The sequence below is a fragment of the Aquila chrysaetos genome, chromosome 21 (genome assembly GCF_900496995.4).
Source record: "Aquila chrysaetos chrysaetos chromosome 21, bAquChr1.4, whole genome shotgun sequence".
Lineage (NCBI taxonomy): Eukaryota > Metazoa > Chordata > Aves > Accipitriformes > Accipitridae > Aquila > Aquila chrysaetos.
This window is the reverse complement of record NC_044024.1, coordinates 10,016,682-10,043,239: the sequence shown is the minus strand read 5'-3', so window position 1 is coordinate 10,043,239 and position 26,558 is coordinate 10,016,682. Positions and strand designations below refer to the sequence as shown.

General features: G+C 47.6%; 1 protein-coding gene across 7 annotated transcripts in view; it reads left to right on the top strand.

Annotated features, from left to right (window-relative positions):
- The window catches only part of DOCK11 (dedicator of cytokinesis 11), an 87,850-nt gene that overhangs the window by 3,811 nt on the left and 57,481 nt on the right, over positions 1 to 26,558 (top strand). For all 7 annotated transcript variants that reach the window (XR_005931041.1, XM_041119024.1, XM_041119022.1 and 4 more), the window contains exons 2-10: positions 15,035 to 15,151; positions 15,377 to 15,466; positions 16,189 to 16,271; positions 17,443 to 17,512; positions 19,733 to 19,828; positions 22,913 to 23,047; positions 24,292 to 24,469; positions 24,920 to 24,999; positions 25,564 to 25,647. Coding sequence is in view for 6 of the 7 variants with exons in the window: in XM_041119024.1 (XP_040974958.1) it covers positions 15,035 to 15,151; positions 15,377 to 15,466; positions 16,189 to 16,271; positions 17,443 to 17,512; positions 19,733 to 19,828; positions 22,913 to 23,047; positions 24,292 to 24,469; positions 24,920 to 24,999; positions 25,564 to 25,647 (933 nt within the window). In the remaining variant the exon portion in view is untranslated. The remainder of the gene's footprint in view (positions 1 to 15,034; positions 15,152 to 15,376; positions 15,467 to 16,188; positions 16,272 to 17,442; positions 17,513 to 19,732; positions 19,829 to 22,912; positions 23,048 to 24,291; positions 24,470 to 24,919; positions 25,000 to 25,563; positions 25,648 to 26,558) is intronic.

Genomic DNA, 26,558 nt, shown 5'->3' with positions numbered 1-26,558 from the left:
TATCAATTTCAGCTTTGAATGGTCCCTTATGTACACTACTGATTATAACTTACGGATGGAGTTTTGGCAGAATAACTGACAAACAAGGTCACTGTTTAAATAAACAGACAAATTGCACAAAAGTTGGCAGGTGGGATAAATTACACGCTAAAAGATGAAGGAGAATTTTCAGATTAGGTTAGAGAGAGGAACACTCCAAGCCTAAGTGTGATAACTTAAACCATTCTTAACCAAGAGATCACCTGCAGCTTAAACCTTGGGGCTCCAACAGTAAAGTACTGTGTTAGAAGTGCAACTTCAGAGCCAGAGTGCGAAGTGCTGGTGATACCTGGGAGAGACATCTGGGCTAGACCTCAAGGAGAGCACCCAGGGACCTTTGGCAGTGGATAGACACGGGTGATCTTGGCTCAGACCTTCACTGCGATCTCCCTCCTCCCATCCTCTCCACGCTCAGGATGTTGCTGATTATTAATGGGAAAGTCGTGCAGCGAGGCAGGAGAAACCTGCACCGCGGCGCTGGCCAACACGGGACCTGGGCAGCCACAGGAACGTTGCAGGACGGAGCTCAGGCCTTGCTGGCAGGATGCACACGCGTGCTCTGGTGTGCGGTCCCCTGCTCTGCACCTCTCCGTCACCCCATCTTTGCTTTCCCCCTGAAAGCGCTGCGGGGCATTGTGGAGTAGAGCAGTTTAAGAGCGCGCACGCGTGTGAGTGAGATCTGTAATCTTGGGCCTTGTGGCACTGCCAGGAAAATAGCAAGGACTCTACCTTCTGCCTCAGGACCCGAATCTGCTGCACGTGGTCACTTTTTTCCCTGTGTGGATGTGAGGCCAAGGCTGAGCTGGAGCCTCCCCGCGCCTCCCCTCTCTCTCTGGGAGTGGTGTGCTTGGCAGCGGCTGAGCCCCTGCAAGGAGACAGCTGTGTCTCAAGCCAGTTGCAAGTTTTCCAAAGGTGTCATTCTCTGTGTCATGACAGAGAAATAGAACGTGTGGGAGACATGAGATCAGAGGAGCAAGCACTTGACAAAACCCAGACAATCCATTTTCCCACAGTGCTGCCAAAACTAGTCATCTGGTGGCAATTTTAAGTGTCCCACAATTACTCTGATTTTCTCTAGATCATTTCTGTACAGATTAACTGAAGATACATTTACTGCTTCGCCATACAGATTTACAAAGGATGCAGACCCGCAGCATCTTATCTGAGAAGAAGCAGCTGCAAAGGATTTGCCCACGTTGAGCGTCAGCCAGCTCAGTGGTGCATCCCCGGGCACCCCAAGGCACAGCTTGGTGGCACCCAGGCACACTCACAGCTCTCGGCCACACATACGCCAGCACATGAACTCCCAGCAACTGCAGTGTGGGAGAACCTTTGCCTGCAAACAACTGCATCGATTCTTGCCATAGAGAGGTATTAAAACTGAGTGTCTGCTCTCCTGTGTTACGTGGTGCTGTGGGACGTGCTCCCTGAAACCTCACCGTGAGATGGTGGGCAGCGTGCCAGGAGAAGATGGGTTTTGTTTGATCCTGGCTGGGCTGGGCTTGTATGGGTGGCTCAGTTTCAGGCAGATGCAAAAAGGAGATAAAAAGCTCCTTAACGGTGATATTAAGAAGGTTTTGACTGGAGGCAAAAAGGCATTTTGTTCTTTCTGCGTTTTTTTTTCAGCTTAAACTATATTATTAGTGTCTGAATTTATACTCATGCAGAGGAAATCAGCTTTCTGCATAGAATCCTCTTTTAATAAGCTAAATTCACTTTGATCAATGTGAAGACTGTTTATATGCAGCGTTTGTAGTGATCTTGGTACTCAAGAGAGACACAGAATATATGCATGTTCCCCCTCGGGTGTAGTCAGTATGCTGTGTTTGCATAATTTACATAGAAAAAGAGACGTATATGAGACAAGGGAGGAAATTCTGCCCCTGCTTAAGTGGGTGGGAGTTTTGCTGCCAGTTCAGCCAGGGCAGGTTTTGCCCACTGCGGCGGGGTGCCTCCGGAGTGGGCCACCACAGCTTGCTCGGGTGACTTCTGTGGAAGTGCTTATGGAGAGATTATTGCTCACAGGGGCTTATTCAAGAAAACACTTAAATGCATTCTTAAAACTAATCACATGCTTTCCTGAATTGGGGCTTGTGTAGGGCGCTGAATTTAGCTCAGCACTGGCTGAGTGCCATGGCGTGGCCCTGGGCAGCACGTGCCGTGGAAATGGTCTGGTTTGTTCCCACCTGAGCACACACCGGTTGTGCAGTGGGTGAAGGGAACCATTTTATGGAGAGGAGCAAGGCCCCAAGTACACTGTGTAGCTATTTGGGGCCACTTAGCAAATCTCCGGCATGTCTCCTACCAATACCCAGTCCCGAAGAGATGAAGCAATACTTTCCTCCCCCATGCACACCTGTGCGCTGAGGAATGGGTACTATAGGCTGAGCTGTAGTCAATGCATCCATTTCTTGAGGTTTTTGGAGGCTACGACAAGCTTTTGATGGGCACTAAATCTTATCCTTCCCAAGGCACCATTTAAATATATGTGTCCTCCTGCCCATTATAAGAAAGCTCTAGGAAGAGACCAAAGCATCCAGCCCTTACACTTGCTGGGCAAGGCTGGGAGTGGTTTGTTCTCTGCCAGGGGCAGTGTCATGAAAATGCAGGTGTCCCTGCATTGACAGCATCTGCCCTGACCTGCCACCGTCGATGCAGTGAAACGGCTGGAACAGATGGCTGTTGGTGGTGCCTGCAGCTAATGCCAGCAATGCGGTTGGGGATTTGGTGCAGTCAAAATCCGGTGAGGGGATGGCTCTCGGGCTTTGTTTCAGCCTTTGCCGCTATCTGGAGATACTTGCGGAGACCCCTCCCAGGACCAGGAGCATTTAAACCTAGACTACCTGCTGTAGTGCATATCGTAGCATCCTTTTATATATGCAGCTTGGTGGCTCTTATAGCATTTCACTTAGCCCTTTCCACCCTGATTTATTATTTCTAATGATGCAAAATTACACAAAGCTTTTGACATTTCTGTGGCCTGAGAATGCAAGTCACAGTCACACACAGTAGCTGAACAGCAGCCAGGCTTGGGGCACACGTGTGCTTTAGCTTCCCTGGTTAATTGGCCTCCTCATTCCTGTTCTGTCCAAGGAAGAAAAGGGTAGTTTCATATGCCTTTGTGGGCATTGCTGTCATCTCAGAAATGCTGGAGTATGTTTCCCTGCCACCAGCTCCCTCCATCTCTTTCATTCCCTTAAAAAGTACAAATCAAAGCTCTGCCTTGCTGGCTCCCCTTTCCTTCAGCACAGCCCTGACTTATCTTTACAGCTTTTCCCTGCCTCCTGCTGCTTCTCTAATGGGGTCGGCTCTGCTCGTTCCTGACCCCCGTCTCACCCCTCTCTCTTTTCTTGCTGAAATGCAATTTTCTCTCTCCCCTATTAATATCTCCTGCCACGGGGCTGTCCCTGGGGAGCGGTTGCGGCTGGAAGAAGACCCTGCCTGTTTCAGTCCAGAGCGCTCCCTGCTCCCTCATCCTGCTCCTGGCCCCGTGCTGGGTGACAACCTCGCTGCAGCCCGGCCGCTCTGTCCCCAGAGTGGGGACACTGCACGGGTGCAGCCAGAAAGATGACATCTCCCCTGTGCAGTATTAGGACCTGGTCACGTCAAAGCGCCGTACGTTGCTTTCTGTAACAGCCATATATATATATATATATATATATATAACTGTACTTGGGTAGTGGTCAGGAGCCTGGGATGTGGGTTGGAGCTGCACTGCAGTGTCTGTGCGTGGAGCAGGGCACATCTCCCAGCAGGTCTGGAGCAAGCCACGGCTCAGGATGGCGACTGGCTCCGTGCCTGCCAGGGCTCTGCCAGCCTGCCAAACCCGCGGCTCTGCGGCTCGGCCCTTGTGGACACGGGCTTAGCTGGAGCGGGGGGACTCCAGGGAAGCGTTGTGCCAGCAGGAAAGGGGTGGAGGGGCCGGGTTTTTGGTAGATGCAGGTAGGAAAGGCACGGTCAGGAGAGGAGAAAGGAGCCTCCATCTCCTGGAGGGAGATGATGGTACTGGCTGGGGCAGGCAGAATGCTCACAAAGCTGGTTTTCAGGGAGGCAAACCCAGCTGCCAACAGACAGCGCGCTTTCCGTGGCAGTTTGGGGCTCGAGGAAAGTTGCACTGGACTCAGACAGGTTTCCCTCGCAGTTCTGCCTTTTCTTCTGTGCCTGGGGAGCCCTAAGCACTCCCTTGTCCCTTTGCATAAAGCTGGAGCTTGCGTGGATGTCTTCATCTGGGGGAACCTTTGAGGTGCTTCTGTCAACAACGGCATTTTGACCGCGGGTGGGGTGAAGCATTGCAGAGCCCATCCGTTGCAGAGCCTGTCCACAGGCCCTCCTGCATTTGCTGGGAAGAAAAGAGTTTAACTTTGCAGCCGCTGCAGCCATCTGCACCAGTGCCCGACGCCTGCAGCCCGAAGATGGAGCGTAGATGTGGGCTGCGACAAAACAACTTCCTGGGCTGGTTAAACCACCACTGACATCTCTGGGGTTTGACTTCACTGCTGGGGGTGTTCACTGTATTGCTAAGGCAACCCAAAACCGTCTTGCGACTTCCTGCTCCGTATTTCCCTGGCAGCGTTGCTCTCTGGGCTTGGGCAAGTCGCTTCACCGTTGCCCGGCTCTGTTTGTGCCCCAGCGAAGCCAAGGAGCGTTTCGCCTGCCCGCCTTCGGGGAGTGGCTGCGCAGTTGGCTTGGCACACGCACAAGTGGTTTCTTGAGTGAAAAACAAGAGTTTTTAAGAGCAGGCAGGAAAGGGAGGAGTTCTGCTTATGTGCAATTAATTGCTTTAAGATGTTCTGAAGCTGGCTATTCTGGAACTGGATGCTAAATATAAAACTGATGCTACATAAATAAATGATGAAATACCAGTGACATCTGAAAAGCGCTTTGGGATGCTCCAGTTAAGAACTGACATAAATAACATGTATTATTGTCATTGTAATTACTATTTTCCATTTTTAGCATGCCTGTGCTTACAGAATGTTTTGAGAAGTCATATCCAGCAGAAATTCAGCTGTCCCATAGAAACCAGTACCCTTTTGCCAATTTCTATTAATGCTATTATTTTCAGAGGAGAAAATCAAAGCTGTGCCATGTTTTCATCTCTCTCATGCTCTGCGGCAGATGCTCAGCTGGATGCAGGTGCAGCTCTGCTGATGTAGAGCTATGCTGATCTCTCCCTCTGCTCCTCGTGCAGAAGGGCTGGATTTGAGCAGGGAGGGACGTGCGGGGCTTCAGGTGGTGTGTCTGGGGACTGGAGATGCCATGGCAGTCTGTACTGAGCTGTCACTGGTGTCTCTCACACAGAAGCATTCGGTGATCCTGAGGAAGGTCAGGGCACAGGGGACAAGGGTACTGAAAGCAATCTCAAATGCTTGCCCTAATTCACTGCCCTGTGCAGGAGCGGTGCTGGATCACCTCAAGTGTGTGCTTATGCCAGAGATGGGCCATGCCCCCAGCTACCGCTCGCCTCTGACGGTGCTTTTCCTATTGACTCTGCACTTATTCAGGGCACCATTTTCAGAGGTGATGTGTGAAGGTGAAGTGCATGTGGGCTGAAGCGGCAGCACTGCCTGGCAGCCTGGGCCGCTCACAGGTTGGCAGTAAACTCTCACTGCTTCATTGCAATGCAGCTTCTTTCTGACGGCTGTTTCCTTTGCTTAAGTGATTTTGCAAGAATCTCAAGCTTTTAGGAAAAAACAGCCTTCCTGGCCTTCATGGCTGCAGAACTGAGTTTCAAAATGTGATCTGCTAAAGGCTGTGAAGTGTGGAGTCCACTTTTAAGTAAATGGAAGGGAAGAGCCATACGCTGATTATCCTGACTTCCTGTAATTTCTAAGCCAATTTGAAGACATTTCAAGGCCTGAATTAGTTTTATTTGCCAGGCCTGATAATGACAGGTAAATGTTTGTATGTCTACACTGACATCAACTTTTGGACTGTTTCTTCAAGCCTTCTCCAAGCTGGTGTCTTGCATTGATGCTACACCACTCTCGGAGACAGTGCTGATAACTGCAAACACTTGCTTTGTCACTAGAGAATTGGGAGGAGACATACAAGTAACAAAATACCCCGAACCCAGTCTGGGTTCGTAGTGCTCAGGTGAGGTTTTGCTGCCACGCAGGGCCATCGATGCAGGAGGAGAGAGGTGTGGGTCAGTGAGATGCTTTTTGCACAGGACTTGAGTGGGGTGGAGGGAAGGAAGCACAGGAGAGGAGGCAGGCTCTTGCTCTGCGCTTTCAGATGGAAAGCATGAGTCATTTCCACTGCAAGCGTTTTCTTGCAGGGTGCCAGGACTGTGCACCCATCCTCCTCTTCCCGGCCACATGCCTTTTTATTTCTCTGAGAGCTCCTGTCAGATGCAGCCATCTCCATTTAATGCAGAGCAGGGGTCACGAGGGGTACAGCAGCCTTGTGCTGTCTGTGCTGTGTTTCAGAGCTGGAATGTGGCACAGACTGGCATATAACTCCTGTATGGAGGTGGGAGTGCAGGGACTCTCACCCAGACCCCTGTCTAATAAGACCCCTAGAACTGATGCACTTGCAGCTGTGTCTACTGCTGTCCAGCCGTTGGGTTCCCTTTGCCCCGTGTACCCATTTCTGGGTGTAAAAGAGACAAAGCGAGTCCTGCAGCTTGCTGTGGGGGTGCTGGGGACTGGGGAAGGGAAAGCCTGCTTGCCTGGACCGCAGCTGGGGAAACATTTGTTTCCAGGGTATAGGATGAGTACTGCAGGGGAAAAAGGAGGTGCTGGGTTACACTGCTGAAGGCATCACTTAACAACTTCTCGGGGACCCCACACTGACCAAGGAAGGATCTCTGTGCTGCTGGGAGAGGAGAGCCCTCGGAGGGCCGGCGTGCCACAGATCTGCTCCCATGTGTTGGTCTGGCCCGTGCAAGCCTGTGTCCTGCTTTCCTCTTTCTGGGCCACAGAGCATCCACGTGCATCCACATGCTGTGAGCATCCATGCAAGGCAGTGCTTCCAGCTTCACTCTGGGATGCAGGATTTGGGTGAGCCGGGAGTGGGGTGCGGGAGAGGCTGCCCTGCAGCAGGCAGTGCCTGCTGGGCAGGCTGGGGCTCTGGGAGCATCGCACTGGAGCTGTCAGCAGTGTTTTGGAGGTTGCTCACCCGCTGCCCGCGGGAGGGCTGTGCAGAGCGTTGCTCTGAGCCGTGTTGGCACGCAATCCCTCCCTGTCAGGGCCCTTCTCCTCACCTCATCCCTCTTCCCTTCCTGGTTGCCCGTGGGGCTCCTCTCTCCTGTCTGCAGTGCACACCCTCTCCACCATCCACTCTTGGCCTCCCTGTCCCCATCTGCTGCCTTTCGCAGCTACAGAGCCCCAGCCTTTGCACAAGCCTCTGCGCTCACCTACCTCCAGCGTGGCCCCATCCCCAGGTGAGCAAAACCTGCATCCCCCATCCCAGCTGCCCTGCACCACCTTGGACCAGCTCCTGACACCCCTTCCCTCTCCCTGCTTCCCCTGCTCCTCCTCCTCCTCCTCCTCGGGAGGTTTTCCTCCCTTGGCATTTCACAAAGTGCTCAGTGTGTTTGTATGTCCGTCTTACAACCCGTCTCTCTCCCCTGTCCCAGGTGTAGACATTTCCCCTGTGGTCTCAAGCTCAGCATTTTTGTGCCTTCAGCACAGCCAGGATTCCTGTCTGGGCATTCCTCTTGTATTTTTAAACTTCCTTCTCTCTGGCCAGTGTAAAAATAGTTTTGGCCTGCTCATACCCAGCTTTATTGACTATTTTTCATCCTTGTGGTTTTACCATAGCCCATCTCTGCGCATCTTGCCCTGGGCCTTGCTGTTACATCCAGCTGAGTGCTGGGTTTGCAGCAGGCTCATGGGCACAAGCTCCCCATCACCTGGTGAGAGCCGCTTCATTCCCTCCCTTCTAATTGCCGCCCAAAATGTGGCTTTGCTGAGAAGCCCACAGACCTCTTGGCAGCGGCAAGGCTGCGTTGTGTTGTGACTGCTGCTATGTGTGCTGACTCACACTGTCTCCCTGTTTGTCCTTTCCCCCCCCATTTCTGTTTCCACCTCTTCCCTCTCTCCTGTGCTTTTGAATGTAAAGTCTTTGGGCTGCAGGCTTTATTCTGGCTTTGCACAGGGTTAAGGCAGTTCCAGGCACTGGATAGCCAAGCTCACGTTTCCCACTTTTCATTGTTCTTTCTCATGCCCAGGTTCCTGGAATGATGAATTATGTGTGAATCTCAGCTTTTTTAAATGAAGCTCTGTAGCCTTTCTGCAAGCTTGAGTTAGAGCATGTAAATGGGATCAGATGGTAGTGCAGAAAAAGTGAGGAATTACAGATGTTCTATTTAAAAAAAAAAAAGCTCTTAAAGACTACACAATTTGAGAGAGCCCTGACCTGAGATCTTTGAAACCCTGGTGTTGGAAAAGCTTTTCTATGGATAGAAATTCCTCTGTTCCATGTGCCTATACAGTTTGCCAAGTGGATTTTCTCATTTCCCAATTAAATTCTCCCATGTACTGTCAGGTTTCATGAGCAAAATAAAAAATGGGGGGTTTTGTCCACTGTCTGCAAGGTATCCTCGCATTTCCAGATCATGCATTGCAGCGCGAAGTGGTCCCTCTCTGCCCTGGGCTGTTGCCAGTCTCAGAAGTGATGTGACTGTGACTAGTATGTCCAAAGGGTAGTTGTACGCTTCTGGTTTTTTCCCCCCTTTAGCTTTTAGTCAATTCCCCAGATTGACTTTGCTTCCTATTTTCTGTGTATTTCACCTACTTGGCCCTTTGGGTTTTGTTTTAAAATTTGGGCTTTGCTAGGCTTTCCACGTAAGTGCATTATAGCATTGCAACAGATGAGGCTGTAAAATTCTCGCTAAATTTTGGGGAACAGTTGTACAGTCTGAGACAATACATTTATATGTACATGTGGTCCGTGCTATTTCCTCTTCTCTCTTTAGCTGCTGTAAAGAACCATCCCTTTTAATATATGGATCACTTGTGTCTCTCTAGCTGCTTTGTGAGTGTGGATGCATGCACTGGGTAGAGCTTCATTTCTGAGGAAGTGAGAAAACACCGTGTCCCGGGTGCTGCCGAACCCGCAAGTTTTTTTTTCAGTCGAAGACACAGAGGAAGCGCTGCAGGGCTGGCTGCGTCGGGCAGAGATGAAGCAGCGTGTGTGCGTGTGTGCGCTGGCCGTTAGCGCTGTGAGAAGCGAAAGTCGAGCATGGTGCAGCTCTTGCGCTGGGCTGGGGGTTGCTCTGGGCTTGGCTTCCGCCGTGCAATGGGAAACTTGCGCTGGCAGCCGACATGGGGCTCGTGTCAACGCAAAGGGATGAGCAAATGGGTTAAAGCAGAGCCAAACCAGCCAGGGTTGCCATTTTCTTCCCTGGATGTTGTTTTAAATGAGAGTCAGCCTGAAAGGACTGAAAACACAAAGGCTTTCTGACAGTTTTCCTTTGGCCACTGTTTTAAAAAAATCCTCGAATGAAACATTTTCCCTTCACTTTCTGTACATTCACATCACTTGGATTATACCTGTTGTAATTCGGGGAGAAAAAGATTTCAGGAAAACATTAATCATATAATAAAAACATTGGCACATTTGTATTGTATACAAACGCAGGACACTAGAAGACAGGTAGCTACTGTTTTTCAGGCAATAAAAGTTTAAAATAGAAATGGCCTTTCCTGTACTTCCCCACATGAATATCTCCAGCTGTCATTGTGAACCTTTGTTTATAAAGCAAATATAAGGAATTTTTTAGGCTTCGCATATGGATACAGAAAGGAGACAATTTAATCTGACTTCTTAAGATTCCCCCCCTCTTGGTTAATGGGTAATTCCCTTGCTAAACCATTTCCTTGAAACTGTGGTGGTTTCTATCCAGTGGGGGTTTGCGCTCGGGCTGGCAGAGGGCAGCAGGACAAGCAGGGCACTGAGGATGAGGACCTTTACTTGGGGTTTTCCTTATGCCGGGCTCTTTGTGCTTGCGCTTGGCCAAAGGCAGAGCCTTGCGTTGGTGTTTGTGGGCATGTTTCTGTTGAAGTCATTTCATTGAATTTCCTGTTAAAATGCCAGCTGACTTGCTTGCTGGTGGAGAGAGTCAATACTCAAATAGATAGGCTGTCGTTTTGCCTGTGCTCAGGGGAGCAGCCGTCTCAGGGCAGAAGCAGAAGGACAGAGTGCAACGTGGTTTTGGGAACAGGCTGGTGTGCGGGGCTTGAACCAGTGGGGTTTTTTAAGAGAGGTGAGTGGGCTCATCTGGGAGGGTACACTGCTCTCCTGTTATCTTTTGATTTAAATGGTGTTTATGTTTTTCCACTATGAGGTCTTTCGCACAGGTCATGATTTTTATCCCAGTGCATTGGGCCGCAGTATTTTGGGCTAGGAGCTGCTGCCAAGTGTGCTTGGGGTGCTGCGAGCGCAGGGGCCACGGGAGAAGGCAGCTCACCCCAACCTGCCCACACTGCTCTTGCGCAAAAGGTCAGAGGAACCTGAGGAGCATCACAGTGCACCCGTCTGCCTGCCCTGGGTGAATAGCTGCTCCATGTATGCCAGAGAACAGTGCTTTGGCAGCACTGCATGTTTTTTCCTGCAGAAATGGGTTGGTTTTGTTGCTGGACTGGCAGCATTTCTTTGCAGTTGGATATTGGCTTTCCCTGTGGAGGAATTTGTGGTTTCTAAGACTCTAATTACTTTAGTCTAATAGTTTTTCCTGTGCTTTCGTAATGACTTTGGTGGGTGCCATCTGCTGTTGTGACAGCACTGGGCAGTGCGAGGCTGAGCCCTGGATGCCGGGAGGTGTGTGCTTTAACCAAGCTCGTCAGAAAAACTAAGAATTTGAAACCTGATTTTCAGGGCTTAAAGCTTTACCTCCAGCCCTGTTGGGACACTGGGCACTAGGGTGGGCCAAAGGGTGAAAAATACTGTGATGGCTCCCTCCTTACTCCGCAGGTCTGTTTGCAGAGGCGTGGGCTTGTCTGGCCCCACTGGGCAGCCAGCACAGTTTGGGATGGATGGAGAAGTCTGTGTTTCCTCGATGGCAGGCAGGGGACAGGCCACATCCTTTCACAAGCAGCTGCTTTGCTTGCAAACAGCTTGACCTACCTCTTTTGGCTTCACTTTAGAGATATTGCCGTGGTTCGTGTTGTGGCCTGTGACAGCCTGGCTGCATCGTGCCGGGTGCGAGCACGGCCGGCGTAACGCCGTGCTGCAGGTGACAGAGGGCTGCTGAAACAGGGAAATCCCACAGCTTGGGTAAGGAGAGCTCTAGGGACTGCATTTCGAACAGCTTCAGAGGAGAAATGCCTGTCTGTGGGTGCTGCAAAGCCCATGTGGGTGACAGCCCTCTGCAGCCCTGCAGGCGCACATCCATCACCTCCTGGAGCTCCCTGGGTCGTTGGCCGTGTGTCCCAGGACTCAGCATGGGATACAGATCACGGCACCAGCCTGCACAACGCTTTTTGTCCAATATCGCTAAATCCACAAGAGTGGAAAGGCTGTGGTGAGTTATTTTAAGGAGCTTTTTCATATCTGTGGTGGGCAGTGCTGTATGGGTTTTGAAGCCTCTCATGTGAGGATGTGGGATCCTTTTCAGTCCTTACCCTTTAATTGTCATCAAATCTCATGAGGGTCACTGCCAGGACTTTGTCTTGCTGGTCATCAGAGATGTCAAAGCTAGAAAAGAAATGTTATCAAGAACCCAACTTTTTAAAAGAACGACTTTAGAAACAGAGTCCCAGTTTCAGGACCATGCTGCAAAATAAAAAAGGACTAAAAATGTTGTGTAATTGGACGGCCTGAGTTCTGCATACCCAAAGCCACTATTTAATGCCATAGCCGTGTAAAAGGCTCTTAGAGTGAATCTAATTTACTGTTACAGCTGCTGCTGGGGCAAGGTGAGACGGGGAGTTGGTGTAAGCAGTGCTCGGGCTCATGGCACTGCTTTAACCAGCTTACGCTGCTGAGTTTTGCTGGGATTGCTGCAGTGATTAGCAGTGAGAAAAGTAAGTTGGACAGGTCGGCAGAGAGCCGTACACCTGGTCTGTAGGGTCCTGCCTGGTCTCGTGGGGTGGCCAAGCTTTGGGGATGCCTGGCCCCAGACCTGCGAATGGGAGAGCAGCTCATGAACGTCCTGTTAATTCACATTAATTTGCAAAGCTTGGTGAATTTTCAGAAGCGCGTAATGTTATCCTGAAATAACACCAGTGTTTCATATGATTAACCAAATTCAATTAAGCATTTAAAGAGCATGAGACTAACTGAGAGAAAATGGGTTCCTTTTCTCCATCTACCTGTTGGGTTTTTGGGACTTCTGTTTTTCAGATGATCTCTCATTTTTTTTTTATGAGAGTCTCGGGTCCTGGAGCTCCACGTGCAGCGAGTCTGGCAGCACGCAACACTGGGGCTGGCAATGTTCGCTACCCCATGCCCCAAATCCCCCATGGCTGGGGGAGCCGAGCAGCAGCACCCGGCCACTCTGACACCCAGTGTGGGCTCTCTGCCGAGTGACCTGTGTCTTTCCCACCGGTAATTTGGTGGGCTTCTCCTGCGACGGCTGCAGTGCTTCTGCTGGTGCTAACATGGCGCTGAGGCTTCCAAGGTTTCTTTCAGGATAGTGCAAGCAGGGAAGCAAAGTTTCCAGAGGGCAATTAAGTGGGAACCATTTCAGATACCTGAGCTAATCCATGCTGGATTCCTGCAGCGTGGAAGAGACATTTTGAATGCAAAACTGTCTGGGGCAGGAGGTATATTTTCCCCAGCCAAGAGTAAGAGTTCTTTGTGGACAGCCAGAAGCACGGCAGAGCGGGTGCTTGGTGAAAGGCTGTGCAGAAATTGCTCTGCCCAGAGGCTTGCGTGGGACCCAGGCGTCGCTTACATTAGCAAAATGGGCCTTAATTGCACAGAGGCTCTGTGCTGTCCTCCATCAGAGAGATGCTGGGATGTCGTTCTGCTGCTGGGATGCGGTCCTGGGAAACACGACATGAAAGGTACCCGCCTTGCATTTCTGAAGTGCTGTGGGGAAAAGCTTTCATCTCAGTTTTGCTTTCTGAACGTATTAAAAGCTCACCTGTCGTGCACCTGGGACAGAGGAATGGCCTCTGCTCAGTGGGGATGTTCCTTTGGGTGAGAAAAGCCAGAGGCAGCCTAAGAGAGATGGCTGCCTTCGCTGCTCCAGCCCAGAGGACCATCCAGGTTTGCTACAGACTCTGGATTTTTATTGTTTTTACCATGTACCAGAGTATGGCAAAAAAAGAAAGAAATTTTTTTCTGCAATTCTTTGATTTTTTTTTAAAGGTGCTGGTGTCTGAAAAGATACCACCATACAAAGATTTTCTGCAACATTTCAGAAAAAGATTAAAACAAGATTAAAATATGACCATCCCCAAACAGCTCCTGCCTGGGGCCGTTACCCCCTTGCGTGATGACTGCCTCCCCAAAGTCCCAGCACCAGCTCCACTTCAATGCAGGAGATGCTCAGTTGTCATTAAAGCAAAACCCTGGCTCACCTTTGCTGCAAAGGGCTGGAAGACATTACTTAATGCATCCCAGAGACTCAGGAGCCAAAGGCACAGCACAGAAACCTATGGCTATGATTGGCTCTGATTGGTTTTGGAAGAGCAATGTTGATTTCTTGGCTTATCTCACGTCACAGGCAATATTGAGCTGTTTGGATGCTTGGTGGTGTGGCTGTTTACCCACTGGTGTTATATGATGCTGAGCTTTTGGTCCTCATTTTGGACTCATTTTCTTAGGCTGCAGGTTTTGCTGTCTTCAGCAAGAGACCTCGTAGCGATCTCATTTTTAACTCAGGGCTATGTGAACAGTTCATCCCAGCAAACCCATTCAGCTGGGGGGGTAAATATTGCTGCCAATGGGGAAGCATCCGATGTTCCTCTTCCAAGGGAGGAGAGCCCAAACACACCATCCTACAAGGGTGTTTTCACCAGAGGCACGTGCCATCCTGGCATCACGCAGCTGCTAGAGGAGTTTGATAAACACTGTCCATGACATGGCCAGGCATCAAGATTTTGGTCAAGATTCAAAACAAGGCAAAGCTGATTTATCAGAATTTGCTTCCCGTTTTATTGTGACCATTCACATACAGAGTCATGGGTTTGCTTTTGGTGTGAAGTTTAATTTTCACAACTGCAGTGCTAAGTGCCTGACTCTTGCTTATGAAATCTGAAGTCTAGGGCTGGGCAGCTGAAATGACATTTGCCTACTTCAGAAGTTGCCCTTGTGTTTTTCTCACATTTTTTTAAGTTCTGTTTTCTGGCCTTGTAACACGGACAAAAGTAATGCAGTAGCAAATGTAATGGCGTTCTCCTAATAGTTTTTACTTGTGACTCCAGGGATTTTGGAGAAGTTCCTCTTGCTTCCCAGAAATGTAAGTGAGAGCAAAACCAGGCCCCAGATTTTTCCAGCCATCGTCTCTGGCTGAGGTGTGATTTATGGAGAGGGCTTTCCTGCCTTTCTAGAGGGATGCTGCTCTTCATTCCACGGCGTGAGATTCCTGCTCTGGAGGTCATAGCAGATGGCTTGCTCTCATCTCGCCAGCGGCACGTTTCCAGAGAGAGCACGACTCTCATCAGCTCCTCTCGCAAACCCAGCTTTGAGCTGAGCAGAGCCACTGTAGGAGGCCTTATTTCTTCTGAGCTGGACGGATGAGCTGCTCAAACATAAATATGCTGAAGCTTGCAGCTGTTAAAGCTGTGGCTTGTCCAGGAGGATTTCTTGCTCCATTAAGAAATTGGAGACTGTGCTTAGACCAGAGCAGCACAGTGCTTTGTTTCTTCCCGCAGCTTATTACCAGGCACAAATAACTTAACCCCTCATTTCCCTCTCTGCAAAACATGCACATTGGTGGTTACCTGCATCACATGAGTATGAGATTGCTGAATTAACGAGCGGTCCATTGGTAACACAGTTTGAAATTGTCAGGCTAAATTAAGCATAAGATGTTAGTTACTGGTTATTTTATATATTATATATATGTAAATGTTTTCATCTTCTGTTTTTCCTGCAGGAAAAAACCAAAGTGGTTGAACCCTTGGACTACGAGAACGTGATCCTTCAACGCAAAGTGCAGATCTACAGTGATCCCCTCCGGGACCTGCTGATATTTCCAATCGAAGATGTATCTGTGAGTTTGTGCTGGCTGTTTCTCATGTTTGTGGCTCACTAATCTCCAGTCCTGCTTACCTTGGAAAGTTGCCACTGTTAACCACATGTTAATTTTGGCTGCATTTCTGACACAAAAAACCAAAATGACACACTGGCGATTTGGGCCCACCACATTTATTTAAAGTAAGGATCAAGCCCTGAAGACCCAGGTTGCACTGAAAACGTGTTCTCCTTTTTGCCACAGATCTCAGTCATCGGTCGACAGAGAAGGACTGTCCAGTCGACGGTGCCAGAAGACGCTCTAAAGAAAGCTCAGAGTCTCTTTGTCAAAGAGGTGGGGGCAAAAGTCCACGCAACGCCTGCCTTCAGCACTTTCTCCCTTAGGCAAGATGCTCTACCATAGCTCCTCGTCTGTGAGGTTGCAGATCACTTAATTTTTCCTGTGTGGGAACCACCGGTCACTGGCAGGCTGGCTGCACGAGATAGTTCTCGCACGTGCCTCTTGTGCGATGCTTCTTTCCAGTGGGTTTTGTACGCAGACGTGGTGTGTGGCTTTGCGCCGCCTGCCTGAGCTGCAAGGTGTGGGCGTGCAGCAGGGCAAGGGCTGGCCTACACGGCCTCCCCAGAGCATCCGGAGTGCCACGCGTTTGTTCTGTAAAGTGCCGCACTCTAGGACCATTCCCTCCAAGTGCAGTGGAACTAAATGCCAAGCGATGGTCAATGATAAGTTAGAGGCACTACATTTCCGAGGGCAGAAAATTGGTGTTTTCTGGAAAACAGTCCCCTCCCAAATCACTACTCCTTTTGTAAAGCCTTGGAGCGATGAAAATACAAAGTTAGTAGCTGTGTGGCAGGCCAGATGCTGTGTGATTTTGCCTCTGTGATGAAAAGGTTCCTTATGAAATTCTGTATTGCGACGCAAAACAAGTGAAGCAGCTCGTTCAGACCCTTTCCACTTGTGCTTACCTCACCCAACAGTCTGTAACCTTTCAGACTTGTGCATGGTTTTGTTTTGCTTGGTGTAGCTTTCAAAGAGCTGTATTGTTTTCCTTTCAGTGCATTAAAACCTACAGCTCAGACTGGCACGTGGTGAACTACAAGTATGAGGAATACTCAGGAGACTTTCGGATGTTGCCATGGTAAGTGTCGCGCTCCCTTGGAATACTAATGCATGGTCACAGGACTGGGGTTTGAGCAGGGTTAGGAGAAACAGTCTGCCCTTCTTCCTGATGCCTGTCCCACAAGCAGCCTCCCCTCCAGAGGTATGTCACTGAAGGTTAGAGAGCCAGAGGTTCATGTTATCATGCCATCGTCACTCAGCTCTGTCAGGGAGATGCTGACAATATTGCCAGCATAGGTCGTTTCTTCACATCCTGCCCACCAGCGTGCAAACGGCCCCCTCCATCCAGGACGAGGACAGACTACAGTCTGGGCACCTGGCAGGATAAATAGTGTTGGCAGTGTCTGCTCGTCTCAAATTGGGAGCCTCGTTGTCCCCCTGGGCTGATGTTCTCTGCGTGCTTGATACAGCGTTCCCGTGCTGAGCAGATCCTCTTTGTGCCCCTTGTTCACTGGGCTGTTGTTTTACACCTCCAATCCGGTGGTGTAGTATCGCTACTAATGCTGGCAGTGCTGGAGAGTTATGTGCTCTGAAATGCTGGCTTGTGCCAGTGATTCCAGCCCCAGAGCTAATCAGGTTTTTCAGACAGGCGTATACATCTCGGATTTCTGCTGGATTGTTATTTTCTCAGTGGTGGCGCCTGCTCTGCTCTCGCTCCCCATGCTCTGTGCATGTCCGGACCACTGTTCAGACCACTCGTGTGCTAGCAGCTTGTTAAGTGCATTTTCTTGTTAATTGGCTAAAGTGGGTCTGTTCTGAGGATCTTGCAGGGGTGTGAAGCGGCAATGGGGCAACACTGTTGATCAAATCGTATTAAAATTTTTTGTGAATAATCTTGCACTCCGATCTTGCTTCTTTTTTAGCAAGATGGAAGATAAACTGGCCTGCTCTGTCTCTGTGTTGCATAAATTCAAGTCAGCAAAAACTCTGCAGAATCAGACGGCTAACACAGAAAAAACTAATTGCATACTGCATGTTCTTAATTTCCACAAAATGCACTCAGAAGTTAGCTTTCTCCAGCTGTAAGGGGCTGTAGGTTTCTTGAAATCTATCTATCTTCTGCAGAAGGACAGTTCTGCTGTGCTCTGTAGTCTGCAGTTTGGCTACTGCTTCTGGATCTAGCATCAGCTGCTGGCTTGGAGGACACTCATGTCCCAGTCGTTAAAAATGAAAATGTGTTGTGATTTCAGCAAATCCTTTAGGCCAGACAAGATTCCAAGCCATGTGTTTGAAATTGATGAAGACTTTGAAAAGGATGAGGTAAGGAGCTTTTTTTTAAAATATTCTGCTCTAAGATCTGTTAAAAAGGAGATTTCACAAGGCAAAGTCAGAATTCAGTTGCCAGGAATGGTTTTCTGGTGAGATGCTTTGTACTGTGAAGATGGGACCAAAACTGAGACAGTGATTTATTTCAAAGTATGACAAGATAATCTCTTGGAGCCAAGGGTCTCCTAAATTAGCTGCAAGATTAGCCATAATATTTTTCATGGCTTTTTCACTTGAAACAGTGCAGCAGCGGAAGAGAAAAAAAGGAAGCCAAACAATTACTAAGTAAAATTCTTCATGTCCAGAATTAAAAGTGGGCAATTTGGTTTTCAACTACACTGCAATATCAGGGTCCTCCTCTTAAAAAGCTTTGTGCTCTACCACATAACCTGCAATTCTTAATCTGTCCCTTCTACCCAATATATTCACAGCGTGTCAGTCCCGTTCTGTATATGCTATGCAAATGTTCCGAGGCATTTGCTTCCTCTGGAAGTTGGCATGTTTGCACTCAGCTGGTTGCAGGGAAGATTTGCAGCCCTGGAGCTCTTCCATGGGGGTGAGCTTGGGGCTCTGACAATTGGGACATCTCAAACGTGGTGGTCATTTTGGAATATGCAAATGCCATGTTTCCCTGTGCATATCACATATGCTACAAGAGGGGTAGCATTTTTCTGTCTCAAGTACCACATGAAGCTTAATTCATGCACATGACATTAAGAAGTTTTAGTTTATGGTGGGAAGAGTTTAGCCCAGCTGTTTAAACTCCTTGTGGCACCAAGATGCTGCTGCTGAGGAACTTACAGAGCAAAAGGGAAGTTTCTTTCTTACAGAGGTGAAGATTTGAAGGGGCTGTTTCACGCACATTTCTTACAATTGCTATGTGTGTCCCCGCACACCTCAGGTCTGGACTGGGATGCCTTTTTTTCAAGTTTGGCCTTAATTTTTTTTGACCGTGTTGTTGGTTTGCATTACATCATTAACTTGAGCTGTTACCTGTTTAGTAATATCTAATTTGGGCTGGAGACAGAGCTGTGCAGTGTGTTATCAGCATGCCTCTGCAAAAAGCAAAAGGACAAAAATATGCTATGAAAATTTGATGGAGACCTTTTTTCTTCTGGTCAGTGTCCCAAATACTCAAACAAGTGAAGTTACTGATGTTGGTTGTGGAAGAGTATTCCTGGTGCTTTTGCAGATATTTTTGGCATTTATCTCTTTTGGCATGGCCATATCTAAAGGATTCTATTACAGTTTCCTGATGGAGTGTTTACATTAGAATTATGTAATGGAAATTCAAGTAAAAGCAATCTCTTGATGAAAAAAAGGTGAGCCATTATAAAGGAGAAATCATGGGTTGTTTTACCCAAGGAAATAAAGCATTAGACAATTTACTTTGTTATTGGAAGTTTGACAAGAAAAGAGTGAAAACCTGCCATTTGGGGTGCGGGAGGCAATATAAACCAGTCCCTTCATAGCTCATCGTCAGGCAGTCCAGGTCCCCCTCTGCTGCTGAGTCACTGGAAGTCCCAGGACGAGTTTTTTTCACCAGTCTGGGATCTCATTTCCCTCCCTCCCCAGTGGGGGTCACAGTTTAGGTATGGATGGAGGGTTGTTCTCTCTTTCTGGGACCACGGGACAGGAGCAGAGATGGAAATCCCAGCTGGTATGCCAAGAACAGCGTGGTTGGGTCGCTTGAAACTTTTTGTTTTGATAGGTGTGAAACCAGTCAGTTACATTTCAGCTATTGGGGTTTGGTGGTTTTTGCCTAAATTTAAAACGGAGAGTGGATTTATACAAAAGGAAATGACAAAATAAGTCTGGATCTCTGCATTTTGCAACTTTCTGAACAGACCATTTTGAAAATTTCCTTCTTCCCCAGGTTTTTGAAATACTGCCTAAGAACCAACATGCAGTTCCTCATTGCAAAATTGCTGTGCAGTTCTGTCAGTGTAGATGTAATCTTTCTTTTTTAAAGATGACCCAAACTAGCCTGTTTTGCCTGTTTCTTGGAAAGAGAGAACCCTGAAATTTTTTGTGATAACACTGTACATGTAGCTGTACATGTTACACGTACATTTGTTCTACATGTTACTGTATTACTGTAGTTAAAGCTGTATTGCTTTCTAGGGTGGACATATGCCTTGTGTCCAAGGGGAATTTTGCGTGGGAGGCAGTTCACCTACCCTCCTCTTTTCCTGACCTTTTGCTCTCTTTCAGGACTCCTCGTCCCTGTGCTCCCAGAAGGGTGGTGTGATAAAGCAAGGCTGGCTGCACAGAGCAAATGTAAATAGCACAATCACTGTTACCATGAAGGTGAGTTTGATCCAGCGTTATGTTAATCATGAACGAGGCGCGAGGTTAAGTTCAGACCACATCTCTAAAGCTAGCAGGAGTGCAATGGGTGGGTTTGGATTTGGATGGGCATCCGTCCCTCTTGTAGAGTATCCCTAGGTGGACTGGAAAACCCAGTCTGGTAACAGATTTTCACCCTTCCCTCCCCAGAATATAGGAAAGACTGGTGCACTTCAAGTCATGACAGGCAAGCTGAACAAAAAGGCGAAGCATGTTCTAGGAAACCAAGATTGTTTTCTGAATGAGCAGCTGAGGCCCAGAAGAGAAAGGCAATTTAAATAACTGGAACAGCTGCCTTGCAAAGAAGACTTTCTGAATTGATAGTTTCCTCGCTGGTAGGAAATATGTATGGAGGCCAGCTTTAAATTGAAAGGGCGAGTCTTTGCTTTAAAAGCAGGGGTGATATCACTGAGGAGATGGAGCATTACTGACCTAGAAGCAACAGCTGCATTGTCTCCTGTTCTCCGCTGTACATAATCTGGCATGACATTGCTTACATTTTGCAATGGAGGTTTTTAATAGTTCCACCGCAGGTTTTTGCTGTGGCAATGAGCCCGTCTGTTGTTCTACCACGCAGCTGCCTTATTACAGCAGAGAGAGGATATTAGGGAGTTATGCTCAACTGTGCAGCTGAAGGATGGCTGCAGTGAGGCTGCTTTGTAGGGATATTAGTAAATCTCAAAAAGCTCGGTTGTTCTGAGGCTCGATTCAATGAGTTATGCTTTCATGAGAAGTGGAACAGGACCGTTCATAGGGCTAATTTTAATTTGAGTTTTTACAATGACTACTCATGAGCTTGAAGGTGATAGACAGAACAGGATTTTCTGATCCTCTGCTTTTCTGAGCAGCAAGTTTGAAGCCATTTCTGCTCCTGTAACTTCTGGAGGAGGTATCATACATGATCAAAGCAATCAGCTGGGTCTGTTCTTAACTGAGCCTCTTGTGCTATTTTGGCCTCCATGCCCAGCACCTCAGACCCACCTTTCAGAGATGTTATCTGAACTACACTGGCTTCGGTTCAATTAATAAGATCCACAGTCTCTGTGAAACTCGGTATCAAAGTACCAAAAATCAGTAGCCATTTTCTGAGCTGGTCCTGGTCACTTCTGTGTCTTACAAAACACCTCCTAAGGCACATGTGAGAAATCTGAGGACTTGGAACATCTTCAGCCTTGTCAACACTTTGAGAGGCTGCTGTGCTTTTGCGGAAGCAGACACGACCATCTTTTGAGTGTTGGTTCTTTCATTGCTGTGATGTGCTGAGCTGTTGGTACCTCACACTGTTGCTAAGCACGTGCAGAGCGTATTTTGTGGAAAGGCAGCCCACGAGCAAACTGTAATTAGGCTACAGGTGCCAACCTTTATTTCAGAGTAACCTTCCCTTTGCAGAGAACTTCCCTGGTTTGGCCCAGCTCTCTTGCTGTCTGTTTTGCAGCGTGTTGGTGTGCTGCATTACAACCACAGTGTGAGGATTTTCTCTCTTTCTTTCTTCGCTGCCCGAATGGACTTCCCCAGTTCTCTAGCCATCCCTCTGCAATTGCAATGCCCACCAACAGCATCTGTAGCCTGATCAGAGGAGATGTTCCCTCTGATCTTAGGTTTATGGTATTCATTTCAAATGACCATAGTCTTCTGATGATTATTTCTGAGCAGTGCTTACAAGGGGAGAAGATCATAGGAATAGTGTTTGCTGCTTGCTTCTGCATTTCCTTTTGAAGAGAATTCAGAAGATGCAAATGGTTTAGCATGAAATCCCATACCCATGAGGGATGTCAACCCTGTAATATCTAGAGAGAGATCTATCATGGGTTTCTGTAGCATCCACTGCCAAAGTTTCTGGGGTTGATTCAGTGAAGTGCTAAATCAGTGTTTAAATTGGTTTAACGCTTAGCATACGTAACTTTCCATGTATTTTTATGATTTGTTGAACTAAAGGTTTAGTTAAATCTTATAAAACTTAAAGCTCAGCAACCTTTGGAGCATCTCTACCGCTAAGTAGTCATCTAAATGATGCCAGAGGTTACCTTTCAGAGGGCTTAGGTTACCATTCAGAGTACAATGCTCCCTTCCAGTTCTGTGCAAGCGAGTGGTTTTATTGAACATGCGCTAGTGTCAGTAATGATGGAAGCAGGAAATTACTAGTAGTCTCCCATGTGGGATGAAAAATGCTGTGTGTATTCGTAGATCTTCCAGATATGCACAACAGTGGAAATACTCACAGTGCTGCTTGCCCCAGCTTCCTTTGTGATTCTCCTAACACAGATATCTAGCAACTGTGAAATGCACCCTGCTCCTTACAGACCTGACAACATATGGTGCTACCATAATTGCTGTGAAAATGTTCTCCTGAATTATAGTTCAGTGCCTTTTGGCTAACAAACGTGAAGGAAGATGTTCTGAGATACTGGACAGCTTTTTTGCATAAAAATCAGTAGCTCAAACATAGGAACGCTTCTCCCAGACTTAGTGCTTTTTGAGGAGAGAATTGAACACTAAGCCGAAGCCAGTTCACGAAAATAGGTTTGTATAAAAAAACCCCCAACAAACTCACAAAACACCAAGCAGTTGAATGGATTACAGCGTCCCTTGGCTTGCATTTGAGTGCTAGGAATTTCCACATGTCTGTTCCAAAGTCTTCCGGAGAATTGCTTTGTAATTCTAACTGAGGTCTTTATCAAAAAGGCTCTGGAAATACCTGCTCTAGGGTGGAATGAATCTTCAAGTGATGTGCTGATCCGAATTTACTGTGCAGCATTACTTTGTAAAGATAAATGAGGCTGGAGCCAGCTGAGAGACAAGCTGGAAGCCCTGGGGCTTTGCTTTAGATAGGCAAACTTATAATAACAAGGACATTAAAATTAAAGAAGATGACGAGTTCTCTCTTTATAAAACCAAAGGGGTGAATCTGCAACACTCTAGGGTCATCAGTGTTTATTGTTACAGTATTTTCTCAATAGCAGGAGGGCAGATACTGAAACTGTGGCTGTGGTTTGTGATATACAACAGAGTGAATACTTACATGAGCAAGACTTTGTACTTTTGCAGGTATTCAAGAGGAGATATTTTTACTTGTCACAACTCACAGATGGCTCCTATATTCTTAATTCCTACAAAGATGAGAAAATTTCAAAAGAATCCAAAGGCTGTATTTTCTTGGACGCTTGCAATGATGTTGTTCAGGTAGGTGTGCTTTCTGCGCAGCTTTACATGGGCTTGTGCATTGCTAGCTCTGAGACAGACATGCTTTCTGAAGGTCTCTGCCACTGAAAGGGTGAAGGCATGGATTTACAAACTAACTCAGAGCTGGTTTGCTCTGTCAGCTAATCTGATTAAAAGTCAGGCAAGGCATTTCATAAGGGTTCCATACTTTTTGGCCAAGAAGACAGCAAGTGGAAGAACTGCTGTCAAAGTAAAAGGGAAGCATTTCATCGTTACCTCATCCCCTGCCTCCCTGCTCTGTCCATCTCCTTTACCTGGTTATCGTAGGTCAGGTGTCTTTCAAGACACCCTGAGTGTTGAAGCCAGTAAGTTATTGGTGTGACTTAGTCTTGGGCACCTTCCTCCTCCGTTTGCTGCTTGAACCAGCTTCTTGTTTCTTAAGTTACATCCTGATAAGTCCATGCAAACATGCAGCCCTTTGGGACTTACGACCTGCAAAGGGCTTGTAAGGTTTTAGGAGCAGGTATTTGTACAGGGCTTAAACCTGGGTTTGCTTTGTTATGCTGAGAGTGAAGTGCAGCAGTGGATTGCTGCTGTGCCTTCTGCTGTTGCTGTCTCTGCAGAAGCTTCAAGCACTGAGTGTGGTGGAGCTGGTACAGGGCAGCTTAAATCACTCCAGCGGTTTGCTTCAGCAGGGATGAGTCAGAGCTGTGTGTTTCCGTTTATCTCTCTGAACACAGTAAAAGCAGTAGTGCACACGCCTCACTGATGTACAGGATGTACTTCCCAAGTTACATCAGATTTGCCTTGGCTTCTGGTTGGAAAATGCTGTTTAAAGGCCAGCAGAGCTCAGAAAAGTTGCATTGAACCACTTGCTTTTAAGATAGATGCTTCTAAGTGTCCTGGAGTGCAACATTACTTACTGTGTCAGACAAATCCAGTTCTTGGCTTCTCTGGGTAAAATATTAAAGGTCTGACAACATAAGAAGGAGCTTGCTCCTGCACCTCAGTCAATGTCTGTGGTTGAGTCTAGCTTTCTTCCACTTTCAGAGTAGCTGGCAACCATGGAGCTGTGTACTGCTTGATCGCAGCCGTGAAGCCCTTTGTGATTACTGCAGGAGAGGTGCTGTGTCAAGGAGGGTGCTTGCATTGTATTTCATGGAATTTCAGTTCAGGATGCTTTCACAGAGAGGAGCCTTATGGCAAGTACTGTGCTGAGTTGTTGAGGAAAATGTAATACAAATCTTTCTTAATTGTTTGTTCAGTGTCCTAAGATGCGCCGTTATGCATTTGAACTGAAGACAATAGACAAGTACAGCCACTATCTCGCAGCTGAAACTGAGCAGGAGATGGAAGAATGGCTGGTAACTCTGAGGAAGATCATTCAGAGCAATACTGAGAGTTTGGTGCAAGAGAAGAAAGATGCTGTGGAATCTGTGCAAGGTCAGTCTATAAATAAACACCTACCTTCAGCCTTCTCCAGCAGGATGCAAGCAGTGCGCCCAGAGAAGTGTATACTTTTCTTTCTGGATTAATAGCAAGAATTATGGCTGACACATGATATCATGCAAAAGGGCTTAGTATAATGTAGTTGATAGTCTGAGGAATGAAAGTGGAGGGAAACATGACCCTTCCTCTAGATGGGAAATCCATGGCCAACTTTCAAGACTCCTGGAAAATTGGCTCTGTGCTGAAGTTCTGCTTTGGAAAGACCTAGCAGGCTGTAATAGTACACCCTGGTACTAGTAATGTATGGAAAAATCTTACTCCTGAGGAATGGAAAAGTCTCCATAAACTGTTTCTGTGCTATTGTAAGCAAATATTGCAGGATGCTTTCTGGCAGAGCGGTGCTCCTGCAGTTGTTTTGAATATCTGGGGTTTGTGTCCTTGCAGATGATGAATCAAGCACACAGGGAAAATCAGAGAACATCCTGGAGAGCCTGGAGAGAAGCATGCATCCAGAGCTGATGAAGGTACCGTGTTTGCAGAGATCGCTCTCCCAGCCCATAGCTAGTTCTCTCCACCATGCCTGTAAAAGGGGTTTTCCACTTTCTGTGTCTTCGGCTCTGGGGGAGCTGGGCAGGCACCAAGTGCTGGTGGGATCGCTGTTATCTCATCTCTCTGTCTCACGGATGGAGCTCCATGGTTTGGGGCTGCATGCTCCTTACCTCCAAGCGTGGGGCCCTTAAGGAAGAACCAGACTTAGAGCAAATGAAGGGCTGTTGTGGTCAGTACTGCTCATTCCTGCTCAGCAGAGGTGACCGTCCTGGCTGTGAGAGCAGAGGGACAGTTAGGTGGCAGCCACCTCCTATTTATGATCCAGAGTGTGGTTGCCTACTTCTGTCTGATTTCTCATTTAGCAGAGTCATATTGGTTTACTGTCGTTGCACCATGTTGGTGGCTACAGCTGCATCATCTCACATATCACAAAGGGAACCTGAAAAATATTTATTTTGTTCTGCTTCCATTCTTTCCAAGCAACGAATGTTTGCCTCTGTGTGGCCAGGCAGTAATATCAATGCTTTCCTTTGTCCTAGTATGGAAGAGAAACAGATCAGCTGAACAAACTGAGCAGAAATGATGGAAGACAAAACCTCTTTTCTTTCGACCCAGAAGTCCAGGTAAACATCCCCATGTTTGCAAATGTGAGGTTTTATTTTCTGTTCATGCCTCCCCTGTTCCCTTGCATGGCCACAGCGTTTGCCTGCAGAGGCAGCGTGTTTTTCGGTGGACTGGAGAACAGAAGTGCAGCCCATGTCCCTGTCAGTGAGAGCTGAACAAGATGTCAATGCTCAGGTGATAGCTCAAATAAAGGGAAGACTCGCAGCAGCCCCGCACATGGCCTCCCTCCAGCTTTGCTGGCTTCTGTGTGATACATCTTGATGTTGCTGGATTTCAAACCCACGATCTGGGCCTCTGGGAGGTTCTTACGGTTGCAGAAGCAGTAGAAGTGGTATTGCAAGGACACCTGCAACGCTGCATGGGCTCAGCATGTCTGGAGTAGGGAACAGTGATGTTAAAGACCATGATAGGGGTTTACAGGGAGAGCTTCAGTCTTCAGGGAGTTTTCAAACGTAGGGGACCTACAAACAGAAAAAACACCCCAAGCAGTTCTCATGCACTGGATTAGGGGTTCATTGACTATTGGCTTGTTTTCTTCTCGGGTTTGACGTTTTTGCTGAGCTCTCTGCCAAGGTCCAGGTGTGGGATTTCGGTGGAATGAGCTGCAATTGTTAACACAGTTTTAGAGGATTGTTCCAAGTTATTTCATAGTTTCTGTTTCTCCTTCTGGCATGCTTTGGCTTGTTCACACCTGTGAAAAAGAACGTTCTGGTTTAACAAGGAAATGTAATTAGTCTTTAAAAGGTTTAGTTGTACAAAATGAGCTTTTCTCTTGGCACTTCTTTAAGGTCTTTAACAGGAAGAAGATAACCATCCGGGAGGCCCTTTTTTTTTTTTTTAAGAGAAGCTTTGAGAAGTTTCCTATATTCTAGTCAGATAATAAAAATGGAAATATTATTCAGTGTGGAGC